Source organism: Rattus norvegicus, chromosome 1 (assembly GCF_036323735.1).
Source record: "Rattus norvegicus strain BN/NHsdMcwi chromosome 1, GRCr8, whole genome shotgun sequence".
In the NCBI taxonomy this organism is placed as follows: Eukaryota; Metazoa; Chordata; class Mammalia; order Rodentia; family Muridae; genus Rattus; species Rattus norvegicus.
Genome location: NC_086019.1, coordinates 199,773,846 through 199,800,501, shown reverse-complemented (window position 1 = coordinate 199,800,501; position 26,656 = coordinate 199,773,846). Strand labels below are relative to the sequence as shown.

General features: G+C 47.7%; 1 protein-coding gene across 5 annotated transcripts in view; it reads right to left on the bottom strand.

Annotated features, from left to right (window-relative positions):
* The window catches only part of Ptpre (protein tyrosine phosphatase, receptor type, E), a 150,452-nt gene extending 124,145 nt beyond the window's left edge, over positions 1 to 26,307 (bottom strand). For 2 of the 5 annotated variants that reach the window (XR_005503825.2, XM_039108789.2), the window contains exon 1: positions 26,040 to 26,307. Coding sequence is in view for 2 of the 5 variants with exons in the window: in XM_039108789.2 (XP_038964717.1) it covers positions 26,040 to 26,092 (53 nt within the window). In the remaining 3 variants the exon portion in view is untranslated. 5 annotated transcript variants of the gene reach the window in all.
* Positions 26,308 to 26,656: the final 349 nt, after the last annotated feature.

Genomic DNA, 26,656 nt, shown 5'->3' with positions numbered 1-26,656 from the left:
GGAGTGAGAGGTGTGTGTGTGTGTGTGTGTGTGTGTGTGTGTGTGTGTGTGTGTCTATGTAAGCTACCCAGCATGTTCTTAGACATCCCTTCATTAACTATTAAAGTCCAGATCATTGTTAGTGGGCTGAGGATGTAGCTTATCTGGTAGAATGCTTCCCCATCATGTATAAAGCCGCAGACTTTATCTTGTAAACCAGTATCTTGTAAACCAGGCATGGTGGTGCATGCCTGTAATCCCAGCACTCAGGAGATTAAGACAGGAGGATCAGGGGTTCAATCAGGGGGTTAGAAGGTCAAGTTTGAAGCTATCCTGGGCAACACAAGTTGTTTGTCTGTATCAAAAAATTTAATTTCCTTTCTCTATTACTCACAATGGGAATACTTTAAGAAATCTCAGTGGTCCAGCCTGGAGAATCATGGGGCTATCCCCAACCTCAAGTCCTCTTCTGTACATCAGGGGACACTGGTCTATCCCAGTTGAGGGGTATCACCTCCAGTACGGTACACAGAGAATAATGAAATGCACTTGGGGCTATTGTTCTCCACCACCTGCTGAGGCCCCTCAGATGTATTTTTGATGGCAGAACTAAACAGCGGCTTAATATTAAATTGTGATCATGTTCAAATACACAGTGGGTTGTATCTCGGGCCCCAAACCCCCAGCACATCAGACTTCCCCCAGAATTGAATGGGGCTCATGGGGTGTGCAGTTCCCAACTTCAACACAGAATTCATAGTGTGCTGTAATGTTTTCAGGAAAGATAGAATCACCCTAATTTATGTAAAGAGTATTCCTGAAGCTATGCATAATGCATTCCACGAGGTTCAGGCCGCAAGCGTGTAAACACCGCAGAACGATCACAGCACATATTGACTCGGAGAGGAAACAAATCCCTCCATGGCAGTCAGGCAGGCAGGAGAGCCTTGGATCTTGTCATTTTTTGCTGTTTATGTGGGTAAGATGCAGGGGGTGGGGAGTTGGGGGGGGAGTGGTAGGCAGAATTCTAAAAATGTCTCCCAGATGTCCGCCCTTCCGTTTATTTTTTTCTTCATCAAGTACTGATTTAGGGATTGCTGTGAAGGGACCCCATAGATGGAATGGTGTTTGCTAATAAGATGGCTACACAACAGGGAGACTGTTCTCCGTTACCTGAGTGGATCAAATGCCATGAGACAAGTCCTTGAAAGCAGATGAAAGGACTGGTGAGGCCGGTCAGCAGATGAAGGCACACATGGTCAAGACTCATGCCCTATAGTTCTATCCCCAGGACCTCGTAGTAGGAAGGAGAGAGTCAACCACAACATCCACACATGCACCCCAACATGTATTTCTCTTTCCCCATAGCCACACAGCAAATAAATACATGTGATAAACTATTTTTAAAAAGGCAGAGGAGGAACAAATGTGCCAGAGACAGGAGGCAGAAGGGGATCAGAAAGCCAGAGGACCAGGAGAGAAATTCCCCCAATCCATAGCCAGATTTGAAATGCCAATGAGCAGGAACATGAGGAGAGGCCCCATGACAGCAGTCTGGAAAGTGAGAGCCTCCATCTTTTAACCACAAGGAACTGAATCATGCCAGCTGAGTCTAAGGAGAGTCCTCCTAGAAAGAAACACAGCCCAGGAACACAGCGATGTCATTCTTCAAGACCGTAAATAGAGAAGCAGCCAGGACCAGAAGCCGTGCTCTGGATTCTGACCCACAGAGCCTAAGGAACAAAGAAATTGGTATTGTCTGAACTTGCTGAGTGTGTCCATGTGTCACAGCGTACCATAAAAACCTGGCAAGAGCAGGACAGGAAGGTGAGTGAGGCCTAAGTGTGAACTGGTGAAAGAGCTTTGATCTACCCACCCACAAGGACTCAAATTTGACCTGGTACTTCTTGAGGGGGCTCGTCATGCACATGTACACAGCAGCCAGCTCTGCTGTGTACACCTACAGGGTAGGAGTTCATCTTGTATTCTTGTACTGCAAACCATGAGCTCCTGATATATTTGTATTTGGCCACAGTATGCCAAATATAAAATGAAGGATATCTATCAGCCAGGAAATCTCACTGTGAAGTAACAATCAAATTATAGCATGTTAACGCTCAATCTATACATTGCGTTTGCTTCTTTCTCAATTTTCTAAAAACGAGTTACTTATTTTTATTTTATGTGTGTGAGTGTTTACCTGCATGTGTAGGCGTGCACTAGGTACATCCGTGCAGTGCCCATGAGGGTAAGACGAGGGCATTGAATGTCTGGAACTGTAGTTAGACAGAAAGGAAAATAATGATAAGTACATGTTTTGTTGAGCTGAAATTAAAATATTGCATCACAGTCATCTATGTCTTCCATTCCATAATAGAAGAGCTACAAAGCAACATGTTGATACTTAATATAGTTGACATTTATGATTCCTAAAAGCTTAGTCATTGAAAATGGTGCTACAATCCAATTCACTGGTTCAGTTGTGACTAAGTCAAAACTTATCCGCTTACTTAAGAGTCCATGACAGGTTTTTAAAAGAATCAGCTCAAGGGGCTAAAAACTGTTTTGTTAGGAGATGAATTCTCACAGGGAAGTCATGCTGAGAAAGCAGAATAAGGCAGAAAAACACACCAGGCCCACGGTGCTATGGAGGTTTCGGTAATAACGGTAAACCACAAGCTTGCATGGTCACTGCTGCGTTAACAAATGGCTCCCAATTCCAGGTATCAGTATCAGTTTCCTGGACAGCATTAGTTCACTGTTTTCACCTGACAGGGAAAATCAGAAAGATTTCACTACTGGAGTTCAAACAAACATGGCTATAGAATATCCTATGTCAAAATAACAACGTCTTCCCATTTACTGAGTAGGACAGAGCCACTGGGAGGCTCTGGCCTTGAGGGCAAAGGCTTGACTTCACCAGTTACGTTCACAGGACAGGACAATGAACTAGGCGTACTCCATCACTGTCAAGCCACTGCTGCAAGAGCATATGAGGCAACATGAGAAAGAGCAGCCAATGCTGTTAGCCTCTGAGACATTTACTCAGCTCCATGGATTTCTTCGTCTTTTGGGTGGCATGCATTCCTTTTGCCATTTTGTAAAGTTCATCATCAGAACAATGCTTTGAATTATGAGAAGAAATATAATCTATAGGGTCAGGAAGCTCATTATAAAAACAGGCAAAAGATTGGAACAAGCAGTGCTAGGGAAGCCACTAGGGAACACACAAATGCAAACTGCCCTGAAATCCTTCCACTCACCCGAGGAGGAGAGCAGGAATCGACAAAGGAAAAGTGATCTTCAGTTGTTGGCACACATGCTGTTCTAGCTTCCTTTCTGTTGCTTCAATAAAACACTCAAGACTGAAAGCAACTTAAGAGACAGAAGGGTGTGATTTGGTTTACACTTCCAGGTCACAGCCCATTACTGGGAATGTCAAGGCAGGAGCTCAAGCAGGAACTTGAAGTTAGAACGGATGGGAGGACACTGCTTGTTTGCTCATTCAGGAGCTCATACTTCACTAGGTCTTGCATACGTCACAGGACCACCTGCGCAGGGAATGACACTGCTCACAGTGGGCTGTGCTCTCCTAATTACTGATAAACATAACCTGACCACAGACATGCCCACTGGCCAACCTGACCGTCTTAGTTAGGGTTTTACTGCTGTGAACAGACACCATGACCAAGGCAAGTCTTATAAGGACAACGTTTAACTGGGGCTGGCCTACAGTTTCAGAGGTTCAGTCTATTATCATTGAGGCAGGAGCATGACAACATACAGGCAGACATGATGTAGGCAGAGCTGAGAGTTCTACATCTTCATCTGAAGGCTGCTAGTGGAAGGCTGCCTTCCAGGCAGCTAGGACATGGGTATTAAAGCCAAACCCACGGTGACATACCTACACTAACAAGGCCACACCTCCTAATAGTGCCACTCCCTGGCCCAAGCATGTACAAACCATCACACTGACCTATGTAATTCCATGTAATTGTGGCTTCTCCTCTCAGATGTCTCTAGGCTGTGTCAAACTAACACAGTTAAGGCCAACCAAGATAGCTCAGAGCCACAGAAACCTCATGCATTTCTGGTGGAAGGTAAATTATGTCCTCTAGGGATAACAGTTCAGAGGTTTGTTCCCCCCCACCCCCGAAACAGGATTTCTTTGTGTAGCCCCAGCTGTCATGGAACTCATTCTGTAGACCAGTCTAACCTTGAATGCAGAGATCTGCCTGTCTCTGTCTTTTAAGGGCTGGGATTAAAGGTGTGTGCCACTACCTCATTTAAACATGGGAGCCTGAAAGCTCAGCCTTATTCATTCATCAGAAATGAAAACCCCAAATCCATATGTGCACATTAGAGCCATCCTACTTCATGCTCACAAATGGAGACAATTCAGATGTCTCCAATTGGGAACTGCACAAAGCGGGCACAGCTACACTGTGGAATACCACTCAGCAGTGAAGTGGAATGAGCTGCCGGTAAACACAGATTGTCCGAAACCCTTGTACTATGTGAGGAAAACCAGACACAAGGCTGTATATTACAAAGTGAATCCCTTTTTCTGCTGTTATAAGGAAGGCAGGACGACAGGGTGGGAGGTTCCCCAGTGGCTGCCAAAGTAGGGGTGGGGTTGGAGGGTCTGATTAAACAAGAGAGGAGTTTGAAGTGATAAAACATGTCAAGAGTCAGTAGAGGCTACACAACTCTGCATATTCTTCTCAAAACTCATGAAGTTATACATCAAAAAGAGGAGCTTGTACTGTGAACAAACTAAAAAGAAAAAAAGGTTTCTAAAAAAGAATAGAAAGTACATGAACTTTTTTTGTTATCTTTAGCAAAGAAACAAAGGCTCAAATATTGACCCCAATCCAAGTTACAAGCTCTTTGAAGTCTGTTCTCACAGGCTCATCTTGAACCTGTTCACATTGTGAGGAGCGAGGTCTCTCTGCTCCACAAAGTTCTGGGCGTGAGTGTCCTTGTGACTTCTCAGGGCCAGCTGCTAAGGCCACAACAGTTCTACCCATGCCCAGCAGAAACTGGAGGCAAGTCTTTCAAGGAATCCTGTAAACATGTCTAAGTACTCGATTCTCTAGGGCAATAACCATGATTTTCAGAGTTCTGTGTCCCTTGCCCACAAAGACACTCAATAGTAACATTATTATTATTATTATTATTATTATTAAAACCTCTCCATTCTCTGACCTCTAAAGTAAAAATTTTGCCTACTTATCATTGAACTCATACGTCCAAGTAACACTGCATTGCATTAATATTAAAGATTTGGGTAATAATCTAGATGTATAAGGAGATTTATAAGTTTATTATTTGCTCAGCACACATCATGGAGGAAATTAATCTCAAAAAATTGCAGTTGACAGAAGCAAATTGCATATGTAACCATGAATGCAAATCACCTTCTAATTTCATTTTACAATGCACATTAAGTTCCCTTTCCCCAAATACAATGCTTTAATGGGGTGGGCTGCGCTAATAGAAGGCTTTGTTTCCTTTTTAACATCAAGTAGCACACGTGTAATTTGAAAGCGTGAACAGAGAGAGATGTAACTGTGCACACATTTGCTGAGGTAATAATAGGTGTGAACAAAGCGAAATCATATGTCTACTCACAGCCACTTCTGTATGTAACATGCATGTCCCTCTGCACAGCCACACAGCTGGTTTCTGTATAAAAGCTGATTTGCCGATGTCTTAATCTCTGACATATTTGTTCGATGACTGGTTCAGCTATAGGAGTTGGCTGACTACTGATTGTGGTGCCTCACTACCGTAAGCTATGCCAAAGAGGCAGGAGGATCATGAACTGGATGGTCTAGCTTATTACCTTGGGACTGCAGAGATGGCTTAGCAGTTAAGAGTGCTCTTGCAAAAGACTCAAGTTCAATTCCCAGCACCTACATGGTGGCTGACAGCCATCTGTAAGCCCAGTTCCAGGAATATGATGGCCCCCTCTAGCCCACTTGGGTACCAGGCGCCCGTGGTATACATATAAACATGCAGACAAGACAATCATACACATAAATAAAAATCAATAATTTTTCAAAAAATATTAATTATTAGCTAAAAAAGAGGGTGGGAGTTGGGAGAGTTAGGCTGAGAAGGACTAGAGAGACAGCTCAATAGATTTGCACAAGGACTGATGATGACAGGAGTTTGATTCTTGGAACTTACATGGGAAAGGAGAAACTCCTGTTAGTTGTCCTCTGACCTCCATACATGTACACACATGCACACACACATACATACCACCACCACCACCAGAACTATATAAAAGAGAATGCTATGTTTTGATGTGACATCATCAATAGAGCCCCAGGCTATCAAACCCTGTGGTTTCTAAAATGCTCCTTTGAAGGGAGGTGCTGCATTCAACGTGAACTCCTCCAAGTTCCTGCCCACAACAAGACACTTGTTCTTTGATCGTTTTGCACAGCAGCTGGGCTCAGGGTGACAGACAGGTATCCTGCTTAACCCAGAACAGAGCAGTAAATTTGTCACACTGCCGGTGGACAGAGAGAAACCATTGAGGATGTGAAAAAGAGGAAATGGGTTTTGGCACTGGAAACTTTCCCCACAGTAGGAGGGCCGGATCGATACCACTGGTGCTCATGTATGCATTTTACAACAGTCCAAGAACCACTAAATACACATCAAATTTCCTTCTCCTCTTTCCCACTCAGAAATTTTAAGCACCGTGGAAACGGACACAGGCCTGTCAATAGCCAAGATTTACTGAAAAGGGTGCGGGCCCGGTACCAGGGTCTGGAAGACAGCTACATAAACAAATGACAGGCTTGTCAGTTAAAGGAATGGTATGATTTATCTGTTAAAAGAATGCTCAGCAGCATGTGAGAGAGGCTAGAGAGATGCATGAAAGAACGCAGAACAGTGAGGTTTGAAGAGCTGTGAATTACTTGCATTAATCATCTCGGAAGTGTGCCTGACCCGGACATCTGAAGGCCACCACGGATGTGGGGATATGAAGTTGATCGAGAAAGCCAATCAAGATGGAGGCCGCTCCATGTCAATATTCCCTAGCAGATTTGAAAGGGGTATCCATTATCTTAGCTGAACTACGGCAGTACTCTGTACTGTCTAAACAAAATATAAACTGTAGAGAAAGCCGTTTAAGAAGGAGAGGGTTTTAGACCACCACAGGCAACCGTAACCAACAATCAAGAGCCCTCTGCGTGCACCGGGGAAAGAGAGATTGTTTTTCTCCTAAAAGTTCAATCGATTCAGGAAGTGACTCACTCTACGCTCATGGGCAACCCATCCCCCCACTGTGATGCTCTGTATTTTCCTCAAGCATGTGTTTAATTGCAAGATGTAAATGTCCCTGAAACATAGTCATGATAACAGAAAATGGGACAAAAGCTGTGTGGGACCCCAGGCTGCCCCGGGGATGGCCTTGACATCTCAGTAGTGACTTCAGGTCTCTCAAGATGCCCTGGTTTGGGAGCTGCTGAATTTGACATTGATTCCCACGAGTACCACTCTCAGGTTGCAACTTTCTGTATGTCTAACAGTCAGTTCTGCTATGCCTCAAATAAGCTGGTGTCTCACACACATTTAATTGCATGTCAGAAATTACAACTATGGCCCTGGGAATCCACAGGATGCCCAGTGGGGTAGGAGGCACCTTGCTGCAATGAGTGGGTTCTAGTATTTTCGAGAGCTCATCTCCAGAAAACACAAGCCAGTATTGCATCTAACACCAGCATGTGACAATTGTGTGCTGGAGAACAAAACACCAAATGAGCCTCATCCCCATGTTCTTGTATGCTAAGGGACCCAAGCAGCCACTTCCTTAAAGAGGTCTGAGACTGCCGGGCTTGCCTGACACTATTTTTTGACATGGTTACTTGTGACTTCACAGTGCTCCCTTCCCCCCTCCCCCCTTCCTCTCTCCTTCTTGCCTTGATAATGGCAGCAGCCTCCCAGCTCATACCCCTGTCTAGCTCCTCGCCTGCTAGCCCTCCTTTTGTGGTAGCCTCAAGACTACTCTAGACCCACAGAGCCTGTGGCTCGGCCCCACGGTAGAGCCCAGATCTCAAACTCTCAGCCTGCTCCTCTCCTGGGAGAGGTGGAAAAGCAATTCCAGCACAGGAAGAGATTTCTCTCTCTGCCACATGCGATTAAAGAGCTCTGAACAAAAGCCCTGAACAGGAGAAAAACTTCATGCTGAAAGGGGACGTTCAAGTATGTCTTGCCAGGTAATAAGAAGGACACCTGCCTCATCCTCGTTCATGGGTACTGATGCTTAGCTCTTAATGGGGCTCATATTTAAATAGCCTTGTAGGTAACTTAATAAAATAAACCCGAACTCTTTAAAATTATTTTGCCAACAACCTCTGCATTCCTCATTCTTCCCAAAGGCACTCGCTCACTGGGAAAAGCATCCCCCACCCACTCAGCAAGCTGATACGGTGCACTTGAGTTCCTTACCATGGCTGAAAGAAATGTAAGATTCCTTATTCTACCTTGAGAAAACCTGCTTCACGGAGTTCTAATCTTAAAAAATGGTTGAAGTGTATTTGTTCTGTGAGAGGATTAGCTCCTTTACAGCAGGGTTATCTACCGTGTCTAAAGGGTATGCCACGCCAGTGCATATAAGGAATGATGAAATTCATTAATATCACAGTGCAGGCCACAGTGCAGCTGAAAGGACACTTAGGCTCAGTGCAGAGCAGACAGGGGGAGGTTTTCGCTTTTATAGGCAGCGCTCAGCAGCCTAAACTCTGCTCCAGTTTCGGGAAGAGATCATCTGTACCGTGGTTGATCGAAAATGCTTTCTTCCTAGAGTGAGGGTCTCCCTGTCCTCTCAGACCCTCCATGAGCCTGGCATCAGAGCAGGTGACACAAGACTCCAATATGTTCTGCCCTAGCATTGGAACTTGTAGGATGACATGTGGGTCCTGGGATGTTCTAAGACTATTGCAAGAGGCAACATGGTAGATGTCCGCTGGTCTTAGAGGGTGAGGACTACTGGCCACATCCTTACTAGAAGCTTCCTGTGGCCTGATCTTGACTGAAGCTGTGACTTCTTGGACCCCTCCACTTTCTGAGCCTTGTTTCAGTGTTGGTTCTGAGAGCTGTCTAGAAGCCTTCTGTTAAGTTTCTTTTCTCGATGTGCTAACCAGAATCACTCTGGGTCATGTGTTGCCAAGAGCCAGGACTCATGCACCTAGAATTTAACATAAGAAGTCCTTGTCAATACCTACTCTTCAGAAAAGGACTGGATGCTCTTTCATGTCTGAATATGACTAACTTGAGTCACTGTGTGTATATATCACAGAAATGACAGGATGTGACTTCAGAGGCTAGATCCTAAACACATGGAGGCTTCTTGCTTTCTGGTGGATCCTGCTCTCTGGGAGGAAAGGTAGCTGTTGGTCATGGTCTTGGTTAGATTTCCTTTGCTGCAAAAAAACATGATGACAAAAGATAACTTGGGGAGGAAAGGTTTATTTTTACCTTACATTTTAAAGTCCAATGAGAGGAAGTCAGGGCAGGAACTCAGCACAGGACCCTGGAGGCAAGAACTGAAGCAAAGACTGGATGAATGCTGCTTACTAGATTGCTCCTCAAGGCTTGCTCAGCCTGCTTTCTTACACTACCCAGGACCACCTGCCCAGGGGTAGTACCTCACTCAGTGAGCTGTGTCCTCCCACATTGATCATTAATCAAGAAAATGCCCTACATTCTTGCCACAGGCACTCTGACAGAGGCATTTTCTCAATTGAGGTTTCCTCTTCCAGGTGACTCTAGTGTGTGTCAAGCTGATAATATCTAGCCAGGACAGCCATCAAGACCTTAGAATGGTGTCTGCATGCAGGAGGTAAGTAACTAAGGCCACTGTGCATAGCCAGCATCAACTTGCCAGCTATGGAAGGAGACCTTACAGCCCCACCCAAGCCTTCAGCTGAGATGGGATAAATTTGCCAGTCACATTCTAGAAAAGGATAGAAGTGCTGAAAATCACACAAGCATTTCTAGTACCCTGGTCTGTGTGCTTCGATGCGTGTGCTCTCTTAAGCACTGTCCACTTTTCCAATGCCTCTGCTTAAGGAAGAAAAGGTATAGTTGTCCCACGTTCTCTTGCTTTGCAATTTCTGATGATGACCATCGCTTGCCCAGCTTAGCCTCCAGTATTCAATGCTCATGCTTTCTAGGTTTTACAATTGTACATTAGCAGGCACAGGGATGGAAGTGCCGAGCTCCATGGATACATGCCCACTTTTTTATGTTCTGTGGTTCAGGGGATGCTATTGAAAGATTTCCTGGATAGTATGGCTTATAGACATGTCCAAGTTGCTGCCTGAGAGCCATATGCATCTTAAGACATGGATGAATGAAGCACGACGCATTTGGAGCTGACAACATTGCATTGCAATGTGCAAAGGCTGGACAACCCAGTACAACTTCAAACACTCCATGAACACTGCTAAGAAAAGTACGCAGAAAGAAACAAACTGTGCTTCATGGTAAAACGTCTGCTAATCTCGTTTTCTTGATCTCGTGTTGTACCTGTGTATTGTGTGCACGTGTGTCAACACGTATGGGTAGGTGTGTGCACCTACCTATTTGTGTACATGTAGAACCCAGAGGTCAATGTTAGCACTTTCCGCTTGTCTTTAAATTGCATTTATTTATGTATTATTTATATAGTAAATTCATTCTTTTCCTTTGCATACTTGTGTATGTGTGTCAGGGTTCAAGGCCAAGGGACAACTTAAGAGAGTCAATTCTCTTCCTCTACCATATGGAGCCCAGGACTGAACTAGGATCAGCAGGTTTGGCATCACGTGCCTTGTGGTTTGAATGAGAATGTCCCTCAGAGGCTCGCATGTTTGAATGCTTGGTCCCTAGTTGCTGAGCTTTAAAGGAAAGACTAGGAAATGTGGCCTTGTTGAGAAGTGTGTCACTGGGGGTGTGCTTTGAGGTTTCAAAAGCCCACACCAGGCACAGTCTCTCTCTACCTCGTGCTTGTGGGTAAGATGTAAGCTCTCAGCTCCTGTTCCAGCACTGTGCCTGCCCGCATGCCTGCTGCCTGCTTCCCACCATGATGATCATGGACTAACCTTCCTAATTAAATGCTTTCTTTTGTACGTTACCTTGGTCATGGTGTTACAGCAATTGAATAGTAAGTAAGATATAACTTTAACTCAATGATCTATCCTGCTGGGCTTCCCCTTTATGTTCTGGAGATAGGGTCTCCACTAAACTTGGAGCTCCCAAATTAGCCCAGACAGACCAGATAGCAAGACCCAATGACCATCCTGTCTCTATCTCCCTGCACTGGGGTTACAGACACGTGCCACTATGTTTGGCTTCTTAGGTAGATGATGGGGTTTGAACTCAGGCTCTCATGCTTGCAGAGAAAGTACTTTAGCCACTGAGCCTCATCCCAGCCCTTATCACGGGCCTTACTGTCATCTCACCCTCCTTCTCTATCCTCCTATTGAAAGCAGCCATGCCCATACTCCTATAACTGTCTCCACAGATTGTATAAACAAAGTTGGAACTCTGTCCTCACATGCTCTTTCGATTTGTACAGATACTCATTTTCCGAAGACATCATCTGCCTGACACTGCAACTAAATCTATTTTCACGCATCTTGACACAGTGTTTAAACTCCACCCAAATGTGCCTTGTACTTGTTATGCGTGTTTTCCAGTGCAGGCTTTCTACAGGGATGTTCCCTCCTGGAGCCAGACCCCACACTGTACCAACATGAACCTGACTGCTGGAAACATTTTGATCCTATGACGGGGATTCATCAGAAATCAGGCATTGGGAAACAAAGGCAACCAATTGGGCCCCCTTCTGAATGTTAACCTCAAATTCCAGATTTATCTGAGATCCTGCAGAGAAACAGAAACCTTTGTATGTGATATGGACCTTCCGCAAAAGGAAAATGAAAAGGCCAGGGAAATGGCTTAGGTTAAAGTATTGGCCACATGAGCATGAAGACCTGAGCTTGAGCCACAGAACATTTGTTAAAATCAAGGAGTGATAAACTGCACTTGTAAAGTCAGTGCTGGGGAGGAGACAGGAGGATCCTGGGACTCCTCTGGCCAGCCAATCAGACCAAAGCAGGGAATTCTGGGTCAACTGACACACCCTGTCTCAAAAAATAAAATAAAATTGAGGAATGATACTTCAGGTTGTTCTTTGAAAACACACACACACACACACACACACACACACACACACACACACACACTATCCAGCATGAGGTTACTTTGATAAGCTTTTTCTCAAAGCAAAACTCTCTATGGATCCCTAAAATGAATTTAAAGTGATTTTCAAATCAGAAGCTGATTGGCAAAACATTTTATAATTGGGATTCTCCCCGACTCCTGCAGGGAGCTAAAGATAGATTTGCTTCCCAAGGCCTCAGTCAGGGTGTTTCCACCATGCTCCTGCTCCTGCACTATGCCCCTAGGTGATGCCCAGTTCCAGGAAGGCTGCCCGCTGTGCCCTCCACACAGGGTAAGGCCATCCCTGACACTAGACAACAGGGAGAAAACACCAGGCATTTTGGAGCTTTGCCGTTACTCATGCCAAAGGAATGGCATGTCGTTCCATGCCAGCTCAAGAAGCCACTCTCCAGGCCTCTGCCCCAGGGCAGGGCTGGAAGGAAAGCTACCAAAGGCTCCAGACATCTGCAGCTGCCCATAGAGTGCTGGCTCTGGGTCAACACATTGGCCAACTCCAGTGTCCTCAATCAAAGCTAAGAAGCCCTGGCTGCAAAGTTCTGAGTGGGAAAACAGAGATGGGACAGTCAGGGGAGATGGTGGGGAGGGGAGCCAGGGCAAGTGGCTATGGGAGAAACCACCCACCTTGTCACTTGCTTTGGTCTCCTCTATGTGACAGGGAGAAACAGTGAGCAGGGAAACAGATCTCTCATGGCAAAGTGAAGCTCTTTAAAAGCAAACCCAGGCCAGTCTTACCATGTTTAGTAAAGTGGTCTAAGGGCAGAGTTGGGACAACTACCCAGCCAAAATGCCAGAGATGGCCCCTAATGAACAGTGCGGCTCCTATAACACATGCAAAAAAGAAGTCAGGGTCCCTGGAAGGAGAGACTTCAGGTCCATGTGGATGGCCAAGGGCTTCAGCATAGCCAGCTCCTTCCTACAGGAGGTTGCAAAGCAGGGCTGAGGTCCACAGGGCTAGCCACTTAGGGGACAGACCTTCATGGCCTCCCAGAGGGCAGACAGACGTGAGAGCTAGATTCCACATCAAGTAAGGACAGCAGGAGTGTGGGGTGTTGGTCCACCCGAGAGTGTAGCACAGAAGCCCCGTTTCTCAGGTGAACAAGAATGACGGAGAACACAGCAATGGTCTATGAGACTGCTCCATCACTCAGCTGCCCAGCACACCACTATCAGTGAACTCAGGCCTGCAAAACCTCAGTCTTTTTTCAAAGAGTACCCTTAACATTGAACCCTGCCACACCATGGACAATGTATCCTGGCTGGCTCCTTCCAGCTCCTTCCCTCCAGGGCTTTCTTGACTAGGGGAAGGAACACAGACAGATAGTACTTTGGGATTGCCCACAGTGAATATCAATCTGGGTTCAGGAGCTGTGCCCTCCTATCCTCCTGACTACTCTCCTGTCCTCCTCTATAGCGAAAGAGCCTGACCTCATTCTTAGGACCCTACAAAAGCCCCAGAGTTCTAGCCCTGGCCACATGCTGAGATCCCTATGGGAGCTTTATAAAGCCTGCAAAATCGCTGTCCCCCGGCACAGCGAGTGCCGGGGACTGGGAAACACCCTGGAGACCCCAATGAACAACTCAGTAGCCTCTCCCAGTTGGAATTTTTAAAATGACATGAAATCATAGGAAAAATAAGCAAAGCTCACTATGTGGGTGCTCCTTTGGCAATGTTCAGATGGAGGGACAGGTACACACCTCTGGCCATACTGTCATCTCCAGAGACCTCACTCTGAGTTCAGCTCCCCCATGTCTGAGGGCACTACCCTGTGCTCTCCCCATTGTATCGATGAACCACACCACCTGAGGAGAACGCAGAATGTGGTGTGTCCTGAGGGAGCCATCTCTCCTTTGCTCTTACCCCACTGCTACGGGTTTGAGTGTAGCCCCTGAAGGTTCGCATGGTTTTGATGGTGCTGATTCCAGCTCTGACTGCAAGGAGGACATGCAAGCTCAAGCCAAGGAAAATAGCACACAGAGGAAACTTTGAAGAAGGCCCACTGTCCCAGTCTGGCCCTTTAGAGCAAGGAGGCTCTCATTGGGGTTAGTCTAGATTCAATTGTAGGTTGACTTTCTACTGGGACGTATATGCTGTTTCCTTCTTCTACAGGGAGGTCTGGGCGGGAGGCTGCTAGAGACCACTGTGACACCAGAGACTAAGGTGAGAGGCCACAGGGCCTGGATGGCCCTATGTGGGCTTGGGCTCTGCTATTCCTGAACTCTCAGCTCCCTCAGCCAGTGAGTGAGTCTGATCATGACCTGGAAGGAACTTGGCCATACTTCACCTCTCCCCCGCCTTAGCACTCTGACATAAAGCTGGTGACAGACTCTAGGTCTGAATGGCCAGATGAGATTGTTGGACAAACCTCTCGTAAAGCAAAAGGTAGCAGGGGACTTCATTTGTCGGATGCCTGGAAAGGCTTGCCCAGAAAATGTGCTTCTCATTATGTCAGGACATCTGTGGAAAGTGAGTGGGGGAACAGAATAACAACAGCCTCTCCTTTTCTATTTGAAGGCAACACCTTTCTGGGCTGGCTCTTGAGTGTGTGATGTGAGCTCTGATACAAGAGTACAAAGGAGCCCACACTACCAGCAGCTGAGGTGACGTCACACACATGCCTCAGCTGAGACTAAGGCTGAGGCCTAGGAGACAAGGTAGCTGTCTGCTGTTCTCAGGGATGGATCTCCCCTCATGCACTTTGTGCTGGTCCTCACTCAGCCAGACTTGGGGTTCACTTCTTGTTCCCCAAATTCTAGTCTGGGGAGAGCAAAGGGAGGTACTTGCCCATGTGGATGGCCACACCTCTACCAGCTCTCTGGGAACCTGACTTTAAGGATGAAGAGCAGAACCCATGGATTGAACCTTAAGTGAGGCCCCAGCAGAGATTCCACGAAGAGGCAGGGCATTCAAGCCTAGGGTCGCTCTTCCCAGTGGGTCCTGGCCCTCTTCTCAGGGAGTTTCTAGCTCTAACCATTGAATCCTAACCTAGTTACTAGGAACTAGTCACTCCATTGCCAATATAACCCCTAACAGTCGAACGTTCTAGGGATGAGCTCGGAGCAGTTGCCCTGGCAATGGTCACCTCTCCACCTTCTAGGTTAAAAAAGCAGACTGGTAAATTGAGCCTGCCCGCCCCAGCTTCCAAGATCCCAAGCCGCAAGGAAAGGACACCACGCTTCAGTAGCTATCAATCCCTGAAGCTGAGGCTAAGCAAAGTAGCCAGGATCCATCTCATCGATCTCTGCCCAGCACAACCCTATCCATTCGGGACGTGCATTTGAATAAAACAAACAATAAATCATTTGCCAAACAAAGCACACTGTGCTTGAGACACACACCCGGGCGGCCGTTGAGACTCCTCCCAGAAACGATATGCTGGGTGGAAAAATCCCCCGGGGAATAAGGGTGAGCATCACTTAGGCAGGGCAGAGCAGAGCAGATAGCGGGTGGATTCAGAGCTCCAAGCCAGAGTCTCACCTTCAGGTCCTCCTCAGTGGACCTCACCTTTCTCAGCTGGACACAGGGTGGGCCTCATTTTCTGAGGCCCAGCAGCATGAACGGTGCTTCCGGTTGAGGAAGCAGGGGATGAGGGACCTGTCTACCCATCTCAGAATGGGAGGGAGACATTGAACTCCTGATCCCTGAAGTATGCCACGGGGTTCCAGGTAAGGTTTACTTTTCTTAAGGGCCTCTGGGGACAAGCTCCATCTCTAAATAGGGAGATGAAGCACACTGCCTCCTAGGCAGAGGAAGGCAGGAGGTGACTTCAGCTGTTGGCAAACAGAAAGAGTCGTACAGAAAATCTATTTCTGGTGACGTTAAAGTGCACGAGAAAAGTCACTGAGAACGTAACTAGAGAGGAATGTCTCTTTGTTTCTCCTTCTATTTGGCAACGATGCCTTTTCGGGACTGCTTCTTCAACATGCAACGATTTCAAACTCATATGCACAGATGTTGGTCTACATCTGTGTTTCAGACCTAGAGACTGCCCTGTGTGAGCGGGCAGGTACCTGAGTCAGAGCAAGGACTGAAGAAGAACCCAGAGGCATCGGTGCTACCACCATGAGTTTGGACAAGGGGGCCTTCAGAGAGCTTCCTGTCTTCTGACAGAAAGGAGGCAGTGCCTACATTTCTGTTCAGTCAGTTCTTAGGAAATGTACACTCAGGCTTGTCCCACAAGCCCAAACCTCTTCTCGTGGGCTCCCTCCTTCTCCCGCTGCGATTGTGTCTCTTTTCTGTTTTCTGCAAGGTGCGACCAGCCAAGGTGCTGTGAACGCTGTGACACCCTCCTTCTTCACACTTTTCCCGGAGGTCTCATTCCTACTCTACGCAGATTCCCTCCAATTTCAAAGGAAACTTAAAATGTGGGCTCCTGCATAGGCTGAGGTCCTTGTATGAAAAGTCATAGATGCTAGGGCAAATGAAAATCGGGTTTGTTCCCCAGAGAGGTCAAAGTTCACCACTAGAAGCTTTGTGGGCCTATTCGTGGCAGCTTTGCTTGTGGAAGCTGACAGACACCCTGACTCTGAGGACCCTATATCCCTGATATGATAGTTTTGCTGAATCTTAAGATGAACAAGTTAGCCCAGAGAGGCAGTTTTCAGTTACGGGCTCTTTGCTTCTGTCGAACACCCAACCCACCCAAGAGAGTCAGGGCCTTGTACTGTGCACCCCACATCTCACAACCTGGCCTCACCCTTGACTTTTGAACCAACATCTGCTCCAGGGACACCTGGTCACCCTAGCCAGAACCTCTAGGCCTTAGTACTTAGGGTACCTCTGACTAGTGTCATGACATAGCCTAGGAACTCAGCCTGCAGCCTCAGTTTCCCTAAACTAACCTCTGCTCCAGGTAGCACCTAAAACCATCAGCTCTTTCCTTAGCCTCTTTCCTTAGCCTCTAGCCACACTGCAGACATAAGCCAGCACACTCAGCTGTTTCTAAATCATGCACGGCGAGTGCTTTCTTACCTACTGAATCATCCTCTTAGCCCCAAATTCCCAGAGTTCATGATAGGAGAGAGGTCACTCAAGACTCTCAAACCTATGAAAAGTGGTCCGCAAACACGTATCTCTACGGACGGAACTGCCAGCATGCTTCGGAATCTCCAAGGGAGGCACAGGTCCCTCAGGCAGGTCCAGACTCTTGGCTGATGTCCCTTTGATTGATGAGCCCCAAAGCGCTGTCTTGTCCTAATCCTCTCTGACCCTGCTCCAGCTAGCTGCATCCAGACACCTGCTGTTCCCGAGGCAGAAGAAGCCACTTCCCACTGCGAGGCAAGCTTACAGAAGCCTCTCTGTCTGAAATACTTTAGTCCTGTTGGCTGCCAAGAAAGCGTTCACACCCAAGCCTGCCCTCCTCAGTTAAACCCTTCCAGTTCCTGCAAGCCCATCCCACCTGTTCTGCCCCACCTCTGCACTGGATCACCTCTCCCTCCCTTGGGGTGGTAGCTTTCTCATCCCTGGGGATCTGGGACATCCATAGGACAGGCTGTGTATATAAGCATGCTGTGTATATAGTCTAAGGATTCAATAAAGATCTAATCATCCCATTTGTCCCTTCTTACAGACCATCAAACACTGCTAGCATTTGGGGGAAAACTCAGAACGACCCCTTGAGATATTTCTAGGTGGCTAAGAACAGCCCTAAATCAGCTCAGCACAGTACAAACTTATTAAATGTCCAATTCTTGCACTTTTATATTACATCTGAGCACAAGTTGGAGCTTTGATTTAAAAAATAAAGTTTAAGTGAATAGGCTGATGACGTCATGCACAGAGGACTGCTCTGTGGGCAAAAGGAAATGTATTGAATTACTGATATGCTTGATCAAGAGCGGCTGAGAGCTCAGGCAAAGAACCCTAAGTCAACAACGGCTGGAAGTTAAGGACAGGGTGACTGGCTGTGTCAGAACACCCCCATCTAGCACATAAGTGTCTTCTGTTCCTGTAGGCTGCTTTTAAGTCCAGGGAAATCACTCGCCAAGAAAAGTGGTTGGGAACAAGGACTCCTTCCTTTTGTAACAATGCAGGATAATGTGGCTGAGAAACCAGGAGGGTTTTTTTTCTTTTCTTTTTCTTTTTTTCTTTTGTATTTTTCTTTTTCTTTTTCTTTTTTTGCTTTGTTTTTGTTTTATCAGTGAACATTACAGTACAACCAGGACTCTGGAGGAGTTTTATCTATGAAGCTAAATATTTTATGCTCTTTGAGAGAACATTTGCAAGCCTTGTGTTCATTAAAGGAAGTACCCTACAGCAACGATTTGCTGGCCCAGACTGAGCGTCTGCGCACCCTTGAATGCAACAGACAGGACATATACCTTCTGGCTGCTTATTAAATCACACTGGCTGCTTCCCCTGTAACTTGGAGAGAGCATCTATGTCAGAGGACTAAGGTGTTAGGGCCTGGATTCTAACAGGATGCAACCGTGTACTACCATGCTTTCTAGAACTGTCTCAGGCTAGGCCCTAGTTCTCATCTTCTTCCTAGGCATGCCCAAGATAGAAGACTCCACACTCGTTCTGAAAGAGCTTGTGCCGGAGTGAGAAATAGAAGCTTGGTCTCTTCGAGTCTAGCTCACTCCTTCGCTGCCTAGCTCAACAGCTTCCCTTTTTCCTCTCTCTCCTCTCAGCCCCTTCCCTCTCCTCAATGTCGGTAGAAGATCAGGGTGAAGGGAAACTGGGATGAAGGGAGAAAGATTGGGGAGAAACTTGGACAAGAAATGCCCTCATCTGGACTTGTCCCCCCAGGGAGTTCCCTTGGGTCTCTAAGAGACCTGGAAAGCAGTCTAGGGCATTCGGTAGAAGGAAGCACTTTATCCATGGAGGAAGCTAGAGGCTTTCCCACTTCTAACAACCCATCCCTTCTCTCCTTAAAACAACTAGCCCACAATCTGCAGTATGTTCTAGAACATATGACTGATATGGAACTGTTACAATGGTCTTCAACAGATGAGTCTGACCCCTTTGGGGGTCAAACAACCCTTTCGCAGAGATTACCTATACTATTGAAAAACCGCAGATTCAGATTTCCAAGAGTAGCAAAATAAGTTATAAATTAGCAATGAAAATAATTCTATGGTGAGGAGGGAACATATTGAAGGAACTATATTGAAGGGTCACATCATTAGAAAGGTCAAGAAGCACTGGGCTAGGGCAAGACTATCTGTGGGAAATTATGCCATGAGAAAAACGGACTGCTGGTATCTTCAAAGTCTGATTAGAGCCCTTGTCCGCGTCTGTCTCCATGTGCCCTACACCACCCGCAGGGTGCTCATAGGTCAGCATCTCTCGAGGAGATTTGGTCCTCCCTAGCGATGGAAATCTACCTGTGTGGGGAATCCCAACAATAGAACTCAATAAAAACTGGTTCCCGTGACGGGAATTTCAGACAGACAGGTGGAAGTAAGAAGGGAGGCCTCCGGGCAGGGCATCAAATCCTGCAGGTGGGTGTCCAGCTTTGAGGCTGGCCTCTTTGAGCTGGAGAAGAAAGGAAGGTCAAAGCTGGCAGAGCTTCACACGGTACCTGTGGCAGATAGCGCTCCCCATTTCCAGGCCCCACAGAGGGGGCATCTTGCTCTCAGGACAGCACTTGGGCTTGTTGGCCTTGAGTCAAGGTCAGTGCCTAGTGTACAGAGCACACAGACCTCAGAGCAAACTGCTTAGAGGCTGGCTGGGAAGACACAGCCAGCCTGGAATCTTCAGGTCCTTGGAGTGGGAGACAAAATAAAATGGCATAGTCTAAAGGTCACTTGTCATAATACACTGCAATCAAGAATCTATCCAAACAAGAATCCAGAAAGCTAGTGGAGGAGAAAAAAATGGAACTAATTTTCTCCTCAGTACAAATGGTGACTAATGTCCAGCTGGAAGTATACAAATAGATCCAAGTCCTAATAAAAATTGCGTCTGTTTCTTGACTAGAAACCTAGCACCTGCCCCAAGGACACTGGGACAGAGACTTGGGCACTCTCAAGCTCTTGGTTCAAGTGAGGAAGCCCCCGACTGATCTGTAAGCATAAGCCATGTTCCTCTCTGACACTGCACCAGAACCTTTGTTGTATCCAGTTCCTTCTCCTGTTCTAAAGATGGGAATAGTCAGGCTGTGGAGTTGGCTCAGTAGGTGCTTGCCACATGAGTATAACTACCTGAGTTCGATCCCCAGCACCCGTGTAAAAAGCCAAGGATGGTGGCTTTACCTGTAACCTAAAAACTTAGACAAGCCAGTGAGCTCCAGGCCAGTAAGAGGCCCTGACTCAATAAACAAGATGGAGAGGGATAGCCAGATGGCTCAATGGCTAGGAACACTTGCTGCTCTCGAAGAAACCTGGGTTCAGTTCCCAGCCCCCATTTGGAGACTCACAAACACCTTTAACTCCAGTTCCAGAGGATATGACTCCAGTGGGCGTGAGGCAAGAGTGCAGTGTGCATACACCAATCCTGTGGGCAAAATACTCATATGCATAATATAAAATAAACATCTTTTTTAAAGTAGATGGAGAAACTACCCCAGACACCTATGAACCTCTGACGAGGGCATGTGTGGGTAAGTATTCCTGTGAGTGTGCACATGTGGGCACACACACACACACACACACACACACACACACACACACACACACACGGGGGAGGTGGGAGAGAAAGAGACAGGGTAGAAGAATCACACCTGCTCAGGAACATACTGGAGGATCACATCCTTCTGACATCATCATTCCACCTCAAAGTGCTTGCCTAGAGCCCCAGTTTGTGCCATCTCCCTCGGGAAACAAAGACCTGTCTGTTCTATTGGTGGCTCTGTTCCAGGCAGGGTGACATGGCTGAAGAACCCTCTGAGCTCGGCTTCCTTTGCTGTTCCTGCACAGACCCCCACACCACTGGCTCTGTTCCCCTTGCCCATGCATTCTTTCTCTTCATACCCCAAACATCCTGAGCCCCGGGTACCGTAATAGTCTGGCCATCCCTGGTAGATACAGAATCACACATCTGCTGCAGGAGCTCATGGCCAAACTGTCATCCCCACACTGGATATCTAAGAAATCAGAGTCTGTGTTGCCCACACTCAGGCCAGAGGCCCAAACAAACTTCCCAATCAACGCACCACTCTTCACCCCAGTCTACTGATACTCAAACACCAGACTATAGCACAGCACAGCTAAGGACCAATTTTCAATTGAGCTTCCTTCCTCTTGATGGAGTTTCTGTCTGTTTTTTACTCCCTGTTGTTATTAGTACTCAATACCAATTCCGTGGCAAGCTAGATCAAATGCATTCTTGGTTGTATTTTGAAATGATTTCAAAATAGGCAACCATTCTTTAGAACTATCTTATATGGCCTCTCCTTCATTGGGAATCAATATAAAAGGATATGTTAATTTGTTTTTCTGAATTACGTGGCTAAGAGTTTTTTTTTTTATTTTGTAAGCTTCACCAAACCCTTTGAAGTATTTATTTATGTAACTGAAAGAAAGAGACCCACATTTCTGGCAGAGAGCCAGACGCAGTGAGTACAGAGGCTGTGAACCACATCAAAAGTCCCTGTGTGGCACACCTGGATGGGGTGGACCCCAACCTGTGAGATTTGTGGAGCTGCAACAGGACCTGAGAAAAGAAAAGAGTGGGTAATTCCCAAAGGAGAACCCTCCCAGCCCATCAGCCCCACCATCTGCCTCTCCTGGAGAGTTAGAAACATTGTATATTCCTATCACCTTTAGGTGTGGTTTATACATCCCAACCATCTGGAGGGCAGGTGGACTCTGGTCAGAGAGCAGTGGTTCTCAACCTTACTAGTGCTGTGACCTTTTTCTACAGTTCCTCATGTTGTAGTGACCCAGCCCACCATAAAAACCAAAAAATCGCTACTTCATAACTATAGTTGTGCTACTGTTATGAATTGTAATGTGAGTATCAGATATGCAGGATATCTGATATACAACCCCAAAGGGGTCACAACCCATGGGTTGAGAACCACTGCCCTAGCACCTGGAGAGGTTCAGAGATGTTCCCGAGCTGCTGCCCTATTCTCTGGAGGAGAAGGGGTTAATCCCTGGGCATTGGGGGCCGTCCACAGCTTCATCGTTTTATGTGATGGTTGCAAGGCTGACCTTATGCCCTTATTCCTCCGCATGCTTCCTTCTGGGCTACACTGCCTCTTGGTGCTGTGGTTGCCTCGTTTCTGCCTGGCTTCACACCCAGCTTTAATTCGGGCCACAAGCCCAGGTTAATGTCCACAGCCAGCTGTAGTTTTGCCTCATGGACCACTAACACCAGAGTCAGTGGTGCATCATGGAGAATGGATTCGCTCGTGCACCATAAGTGAAAGCATTATGAGACTAGATAACTAAATTATGCAAATTTTACAAAATCGTTCAGCTCATCATGCAAAAATTAAAGCTGCGTAGAACGCCACGTCATATTGATCCCCACTAGTCTTTCAGGTGGCCTACAGAGAAAGACTCTATCCACTAACAATGTTTTTCACTTGCTGGACAACCTTCAGCGTCATTTCTCAGGTGCCAGCTACCTTCTTAGAAACAGTGTCTCTTGTTGGCCTGACTCACCAAATAGCCTAGGCTGTCAAACCCAGCAAGTCCCAGACATGCACCTGTTTCTGCCTCTCCAAAGCTGGGATTACAGGTGTGCAGCATCACACCTGGCATGTTTTAGGTAGGTTCTGGGTCTTGAACTTGGGTCCTCTCGCTTGGAAGGCAAACGCTTTTCCCACTGAGCCATCTCCCTGGTCCTGTGTTGGTTTTTACCATGTATGGTGTGTATAGCATTAGGTACTTTAGGAAACAGACTCAGTTCCCTGGGTGTTGTGCACATGCTTCCTAATGTGTATGCATCCTCTGAGCCCGTCCCAGCAGAGCAGTGATGGCCAGTCCACCTCCGAGGAATGAGCAGCATTGTCTGAACTTAAGTCGTTTAAACGAGAACCACACCAGAGGCAGAATTCGAATCCAAGCCTAACCCACAGTCCAAGGTCTCAAAGACGGACTCTTTATTGACAGACGGGTGGAAGAGTTGAACTCTTAAAACAAATCAACTAGAAACCTAAAATAGACTTGAATAAGTACTTTAGAATAGGGCCAAATGTCCTTCCATGGAACCAAGAGGAAGAAAGATTACTCTCTGGGGAGGGTCCAGAGGGCTAAGTCACTCAACAATTGAGTTGGAGGCTGAGCAGGGAACGTCTTCTGGTCTAGAAAGTTAGAGGCCTCGGGGGAGATGAGGCCACAGTGCTATCTGCTAGGAGACAGCAAGCCAACGATGACCTACATTGCACAGGGCTTTCTCAAGTAATTCTCAGGTGCTAAGAGACCCAACTCTCCTCCAACAGCCGCATTCCCTTCTGTTTTGGGGCAGAGCCTCCCCAGGTGAGACCCAAACACCATAAACAAGAAAATGCATTAGCGAGGGAAGAGAACGCATGTAGTTCCTGTTTCCCTTTTGCCCCAAACCTCCTTGGGAAGTCCTGTAGGGTTTCTTCGATTCAGTATCCCCTTAAGAACTGGCCCTGCATCTCCTTTATGGGTTTGTCTACTCTATCCGTGATCCAGTGTACATCAATAGACATCGCAACCGACATCTATGGAAAGCACAGAAGCTCATTCGCACAAGCACACATGCTCCAGAGAGCCTTACACATAAGCACACATGCTCCAGGGAGCCTTACTTCATCACCGGTTTTTCCATCCAACAGCAGCTAGCAAGAGACTGCTTCCAAGCACTGAACTCAGTCCTGGTCTAACCTAAGCCCCTGTTCAGCATCCCCGTTTGGAAGCCGAAAGGAAGCTAGTATATTCAAAAGGGTGAAGATAGCATTAGAGTTGGGCGGGAGGAGTTGGGGTGGGGGAGATGAAGGCACCCCTTTGATTTAGGACACGTTAGGGGTGAAGTGGTTGCCTTAGAAGAAAACACAGGCGCGCTGCAGAACCTGCCTCAGCCTACAGATTTGTCTCTGACCAGCAGGGGCGTGGTTTCAATAAATGTCCTCAGAGATGGAGCCATGAGGATCAAAGAGGGACCGTCAGGCACAGAAGCACAATTTGACCTACTGAAATGGTTGCATGCACCTTCCCAAACCTCTCTACACTTCCTCCGGTTTAAAAAATTTGCATGCGAGGAATGCCTAGGGCTGAGGAGATGCTCCCAGGACAGAGCTTCGAGGGCAGAGTTTCAAGTCTTCCTCCAGGCTATCTCAGAGGTGGTAAGTTTGCTGACCCAGGAACACTGCTGGGCCAAGCGTGCTTCCACAGCAGGGACATACGAGTTCCCAGGCTGGGAACCAATGGCCAGCTCTGTTCTAATCTTGTGACCAGACAGGGGCTCCTGGAAGCATCCAAGGACAACGCCTCCCTTACTGAAACTTCGGGACTGATTTTCTTGAGAGGTTCTGGATTATCAAATCCAGTTTATCCAATGACCTAGCCTTTCAGTAAGACAGGCAGCTGCTATCAACTTCCGAACCAGAAAACTGTTGGGTTGTGTTGAGGGGGTGGTGGTGATTCACAGATAATATTAATCCCAAGAAACTAGGACCTGGGCCCCAACCTGGGGTTCAAGGAGGCAGAAGCCCTCTCCCTGACAACATGGACCCCACCTTGTAGGCAAACCAACACCTGGCTTTTTGTTTGCCCAAGGCCTTGAACTTGCACTGAGAGACTCAGCCTCCGTCTTTCATCCATGTCCTGAAAGCTAAGGGACGTTGGCAACCACCAGCAATCCACTGTTTTAGGCCCCTTTGGCTTAGTCTCTCAGCTTTGGAAAAACGTTCCCGACCTTTTCCCCCTGCTCGACTTTAACTAAGCATAGGTTTTTACATTGTAGGGAAATAAATGCATAAACGTTGTTCCAATGTGTCCAGGCACCTTGGGTCACGAGATGCTTAGGTGCAAGGACATTACGGACTGGGCAAAAGACACAGTCATTTCTAGAACACATGAACACCCTTTGTTGGTCTTCCTTCAAACTCTCTGACACAGTCAAGGTTCCATTTTCTTCCTGTAGTTTCTTAGGTTCCAGCACTTACAGAGTCGTTGTAACTCAATATAAACCTGCATACATCACACTCTAACCTTTCTATAATGATACTTCACGTCTAGAAGAAATTTAGGTCAGGTACAGTCCTTAGTCCTCAGGCTTGGCTCTACCTCATCACCCTGTGGGTCTCCGAGCCTTCCCCAGATGGTCCCAGGAAACACCAAGATGGGTACCGCTGGCCTTTGGCTCCAGGACCTCCTCAGGTCCCCCCACTGACTGCAATTCCTGGTGTCAGATCTGAGCCACCTGCCAGGTTTCCCCACCTCGACGCTGAATCCCCAACTGATGCCTGCCTAGGAAGGCGCCCGACCCTACCACCAGCATCCGCGCAGCGCCCCCGCTGAGCCGGGAGTTGGCGTAACTCAGTCCACTTTCTGGAAAAGCTCCAGTCTCAAGCCCTGCGTGCGCAGCCCCCAACACACCGGTTGGCACTCCCTCCCATTTGCACTCCCTTCACGCAGTCCCCCGGTCGCTATCCTCTTCCCACAGTCGTCACCCCGCAGACACACGCCCTCTGCGTAGCTGCTCACAGAGAGCGCTGCTGAGGTGGTAGCCAAGTTCGGACCGCGCCTCGGGCAGGTAGATCACAAGATCTCCAGTCTCTAGCACCCTGTGCACTAGGAGGGTGGCAAGGACCTGGCTTGGACGTAGCACCCGGACAAGACCGGCCCCCTTCCTGGCAGTGGCTCAGGATATCCCGGTCTGCTCAATGTGCAAGGGAAGCACAGCCACCTCCGGACGCACTGACACCCGCCCTCACCGGGCCACTCACCTCCCAGGGATCGGTGCTGTCGCTCCGATCGCTCCGCCGCGGCGACTCCGCATCTCCCGGGCGCCTGCCCGCCCCGCTCTGCTTCGGGGTGCCCGCTGTCCCCGCCGGCGCGAGGGAGGGTCGTGGGGACGCGCGTGGGCAGTGAGGTCCCTACGCCGCCGGTGACTTCTTCCGAAGCCCGCAGCCCGTAGCCCGCAGCCCGCAGCCCGCAGCCCCACAGGAGAGCAGGAAATCTGTCCGGCCCGGTCCGGCCGCCTCCAGCACTGGGCTAGGGCTCCGGCTCGGGCTCGGGCTCCAGCTCCGCGGCGGGGGCGGGGCCCTGGCGCTGCGAGGGGCGACGGCGACGCCTGGTGCCCGGTTTTGGGAGCGCACCGCGGGCGCCCACCCTCCTGCAGCTTTGGCCTTTACACTGGGAAAATGCAGCTTCATGCCCTCTCTGGGGAGCTCCTGGCACTCTGACTGGACACAGTGTATCAGGGAGGGTCCAAAAAGTTGATTACACTCAGACAAGCCGTAAAGAAAGCACAAGGTCCCTCCTATTTAGCCTTAGCCCTGAATAGTGTGACATTTTAAGTCTCACAACTGGTAAAGCAGGGGACAGCCCTGCTTCAGAGAAG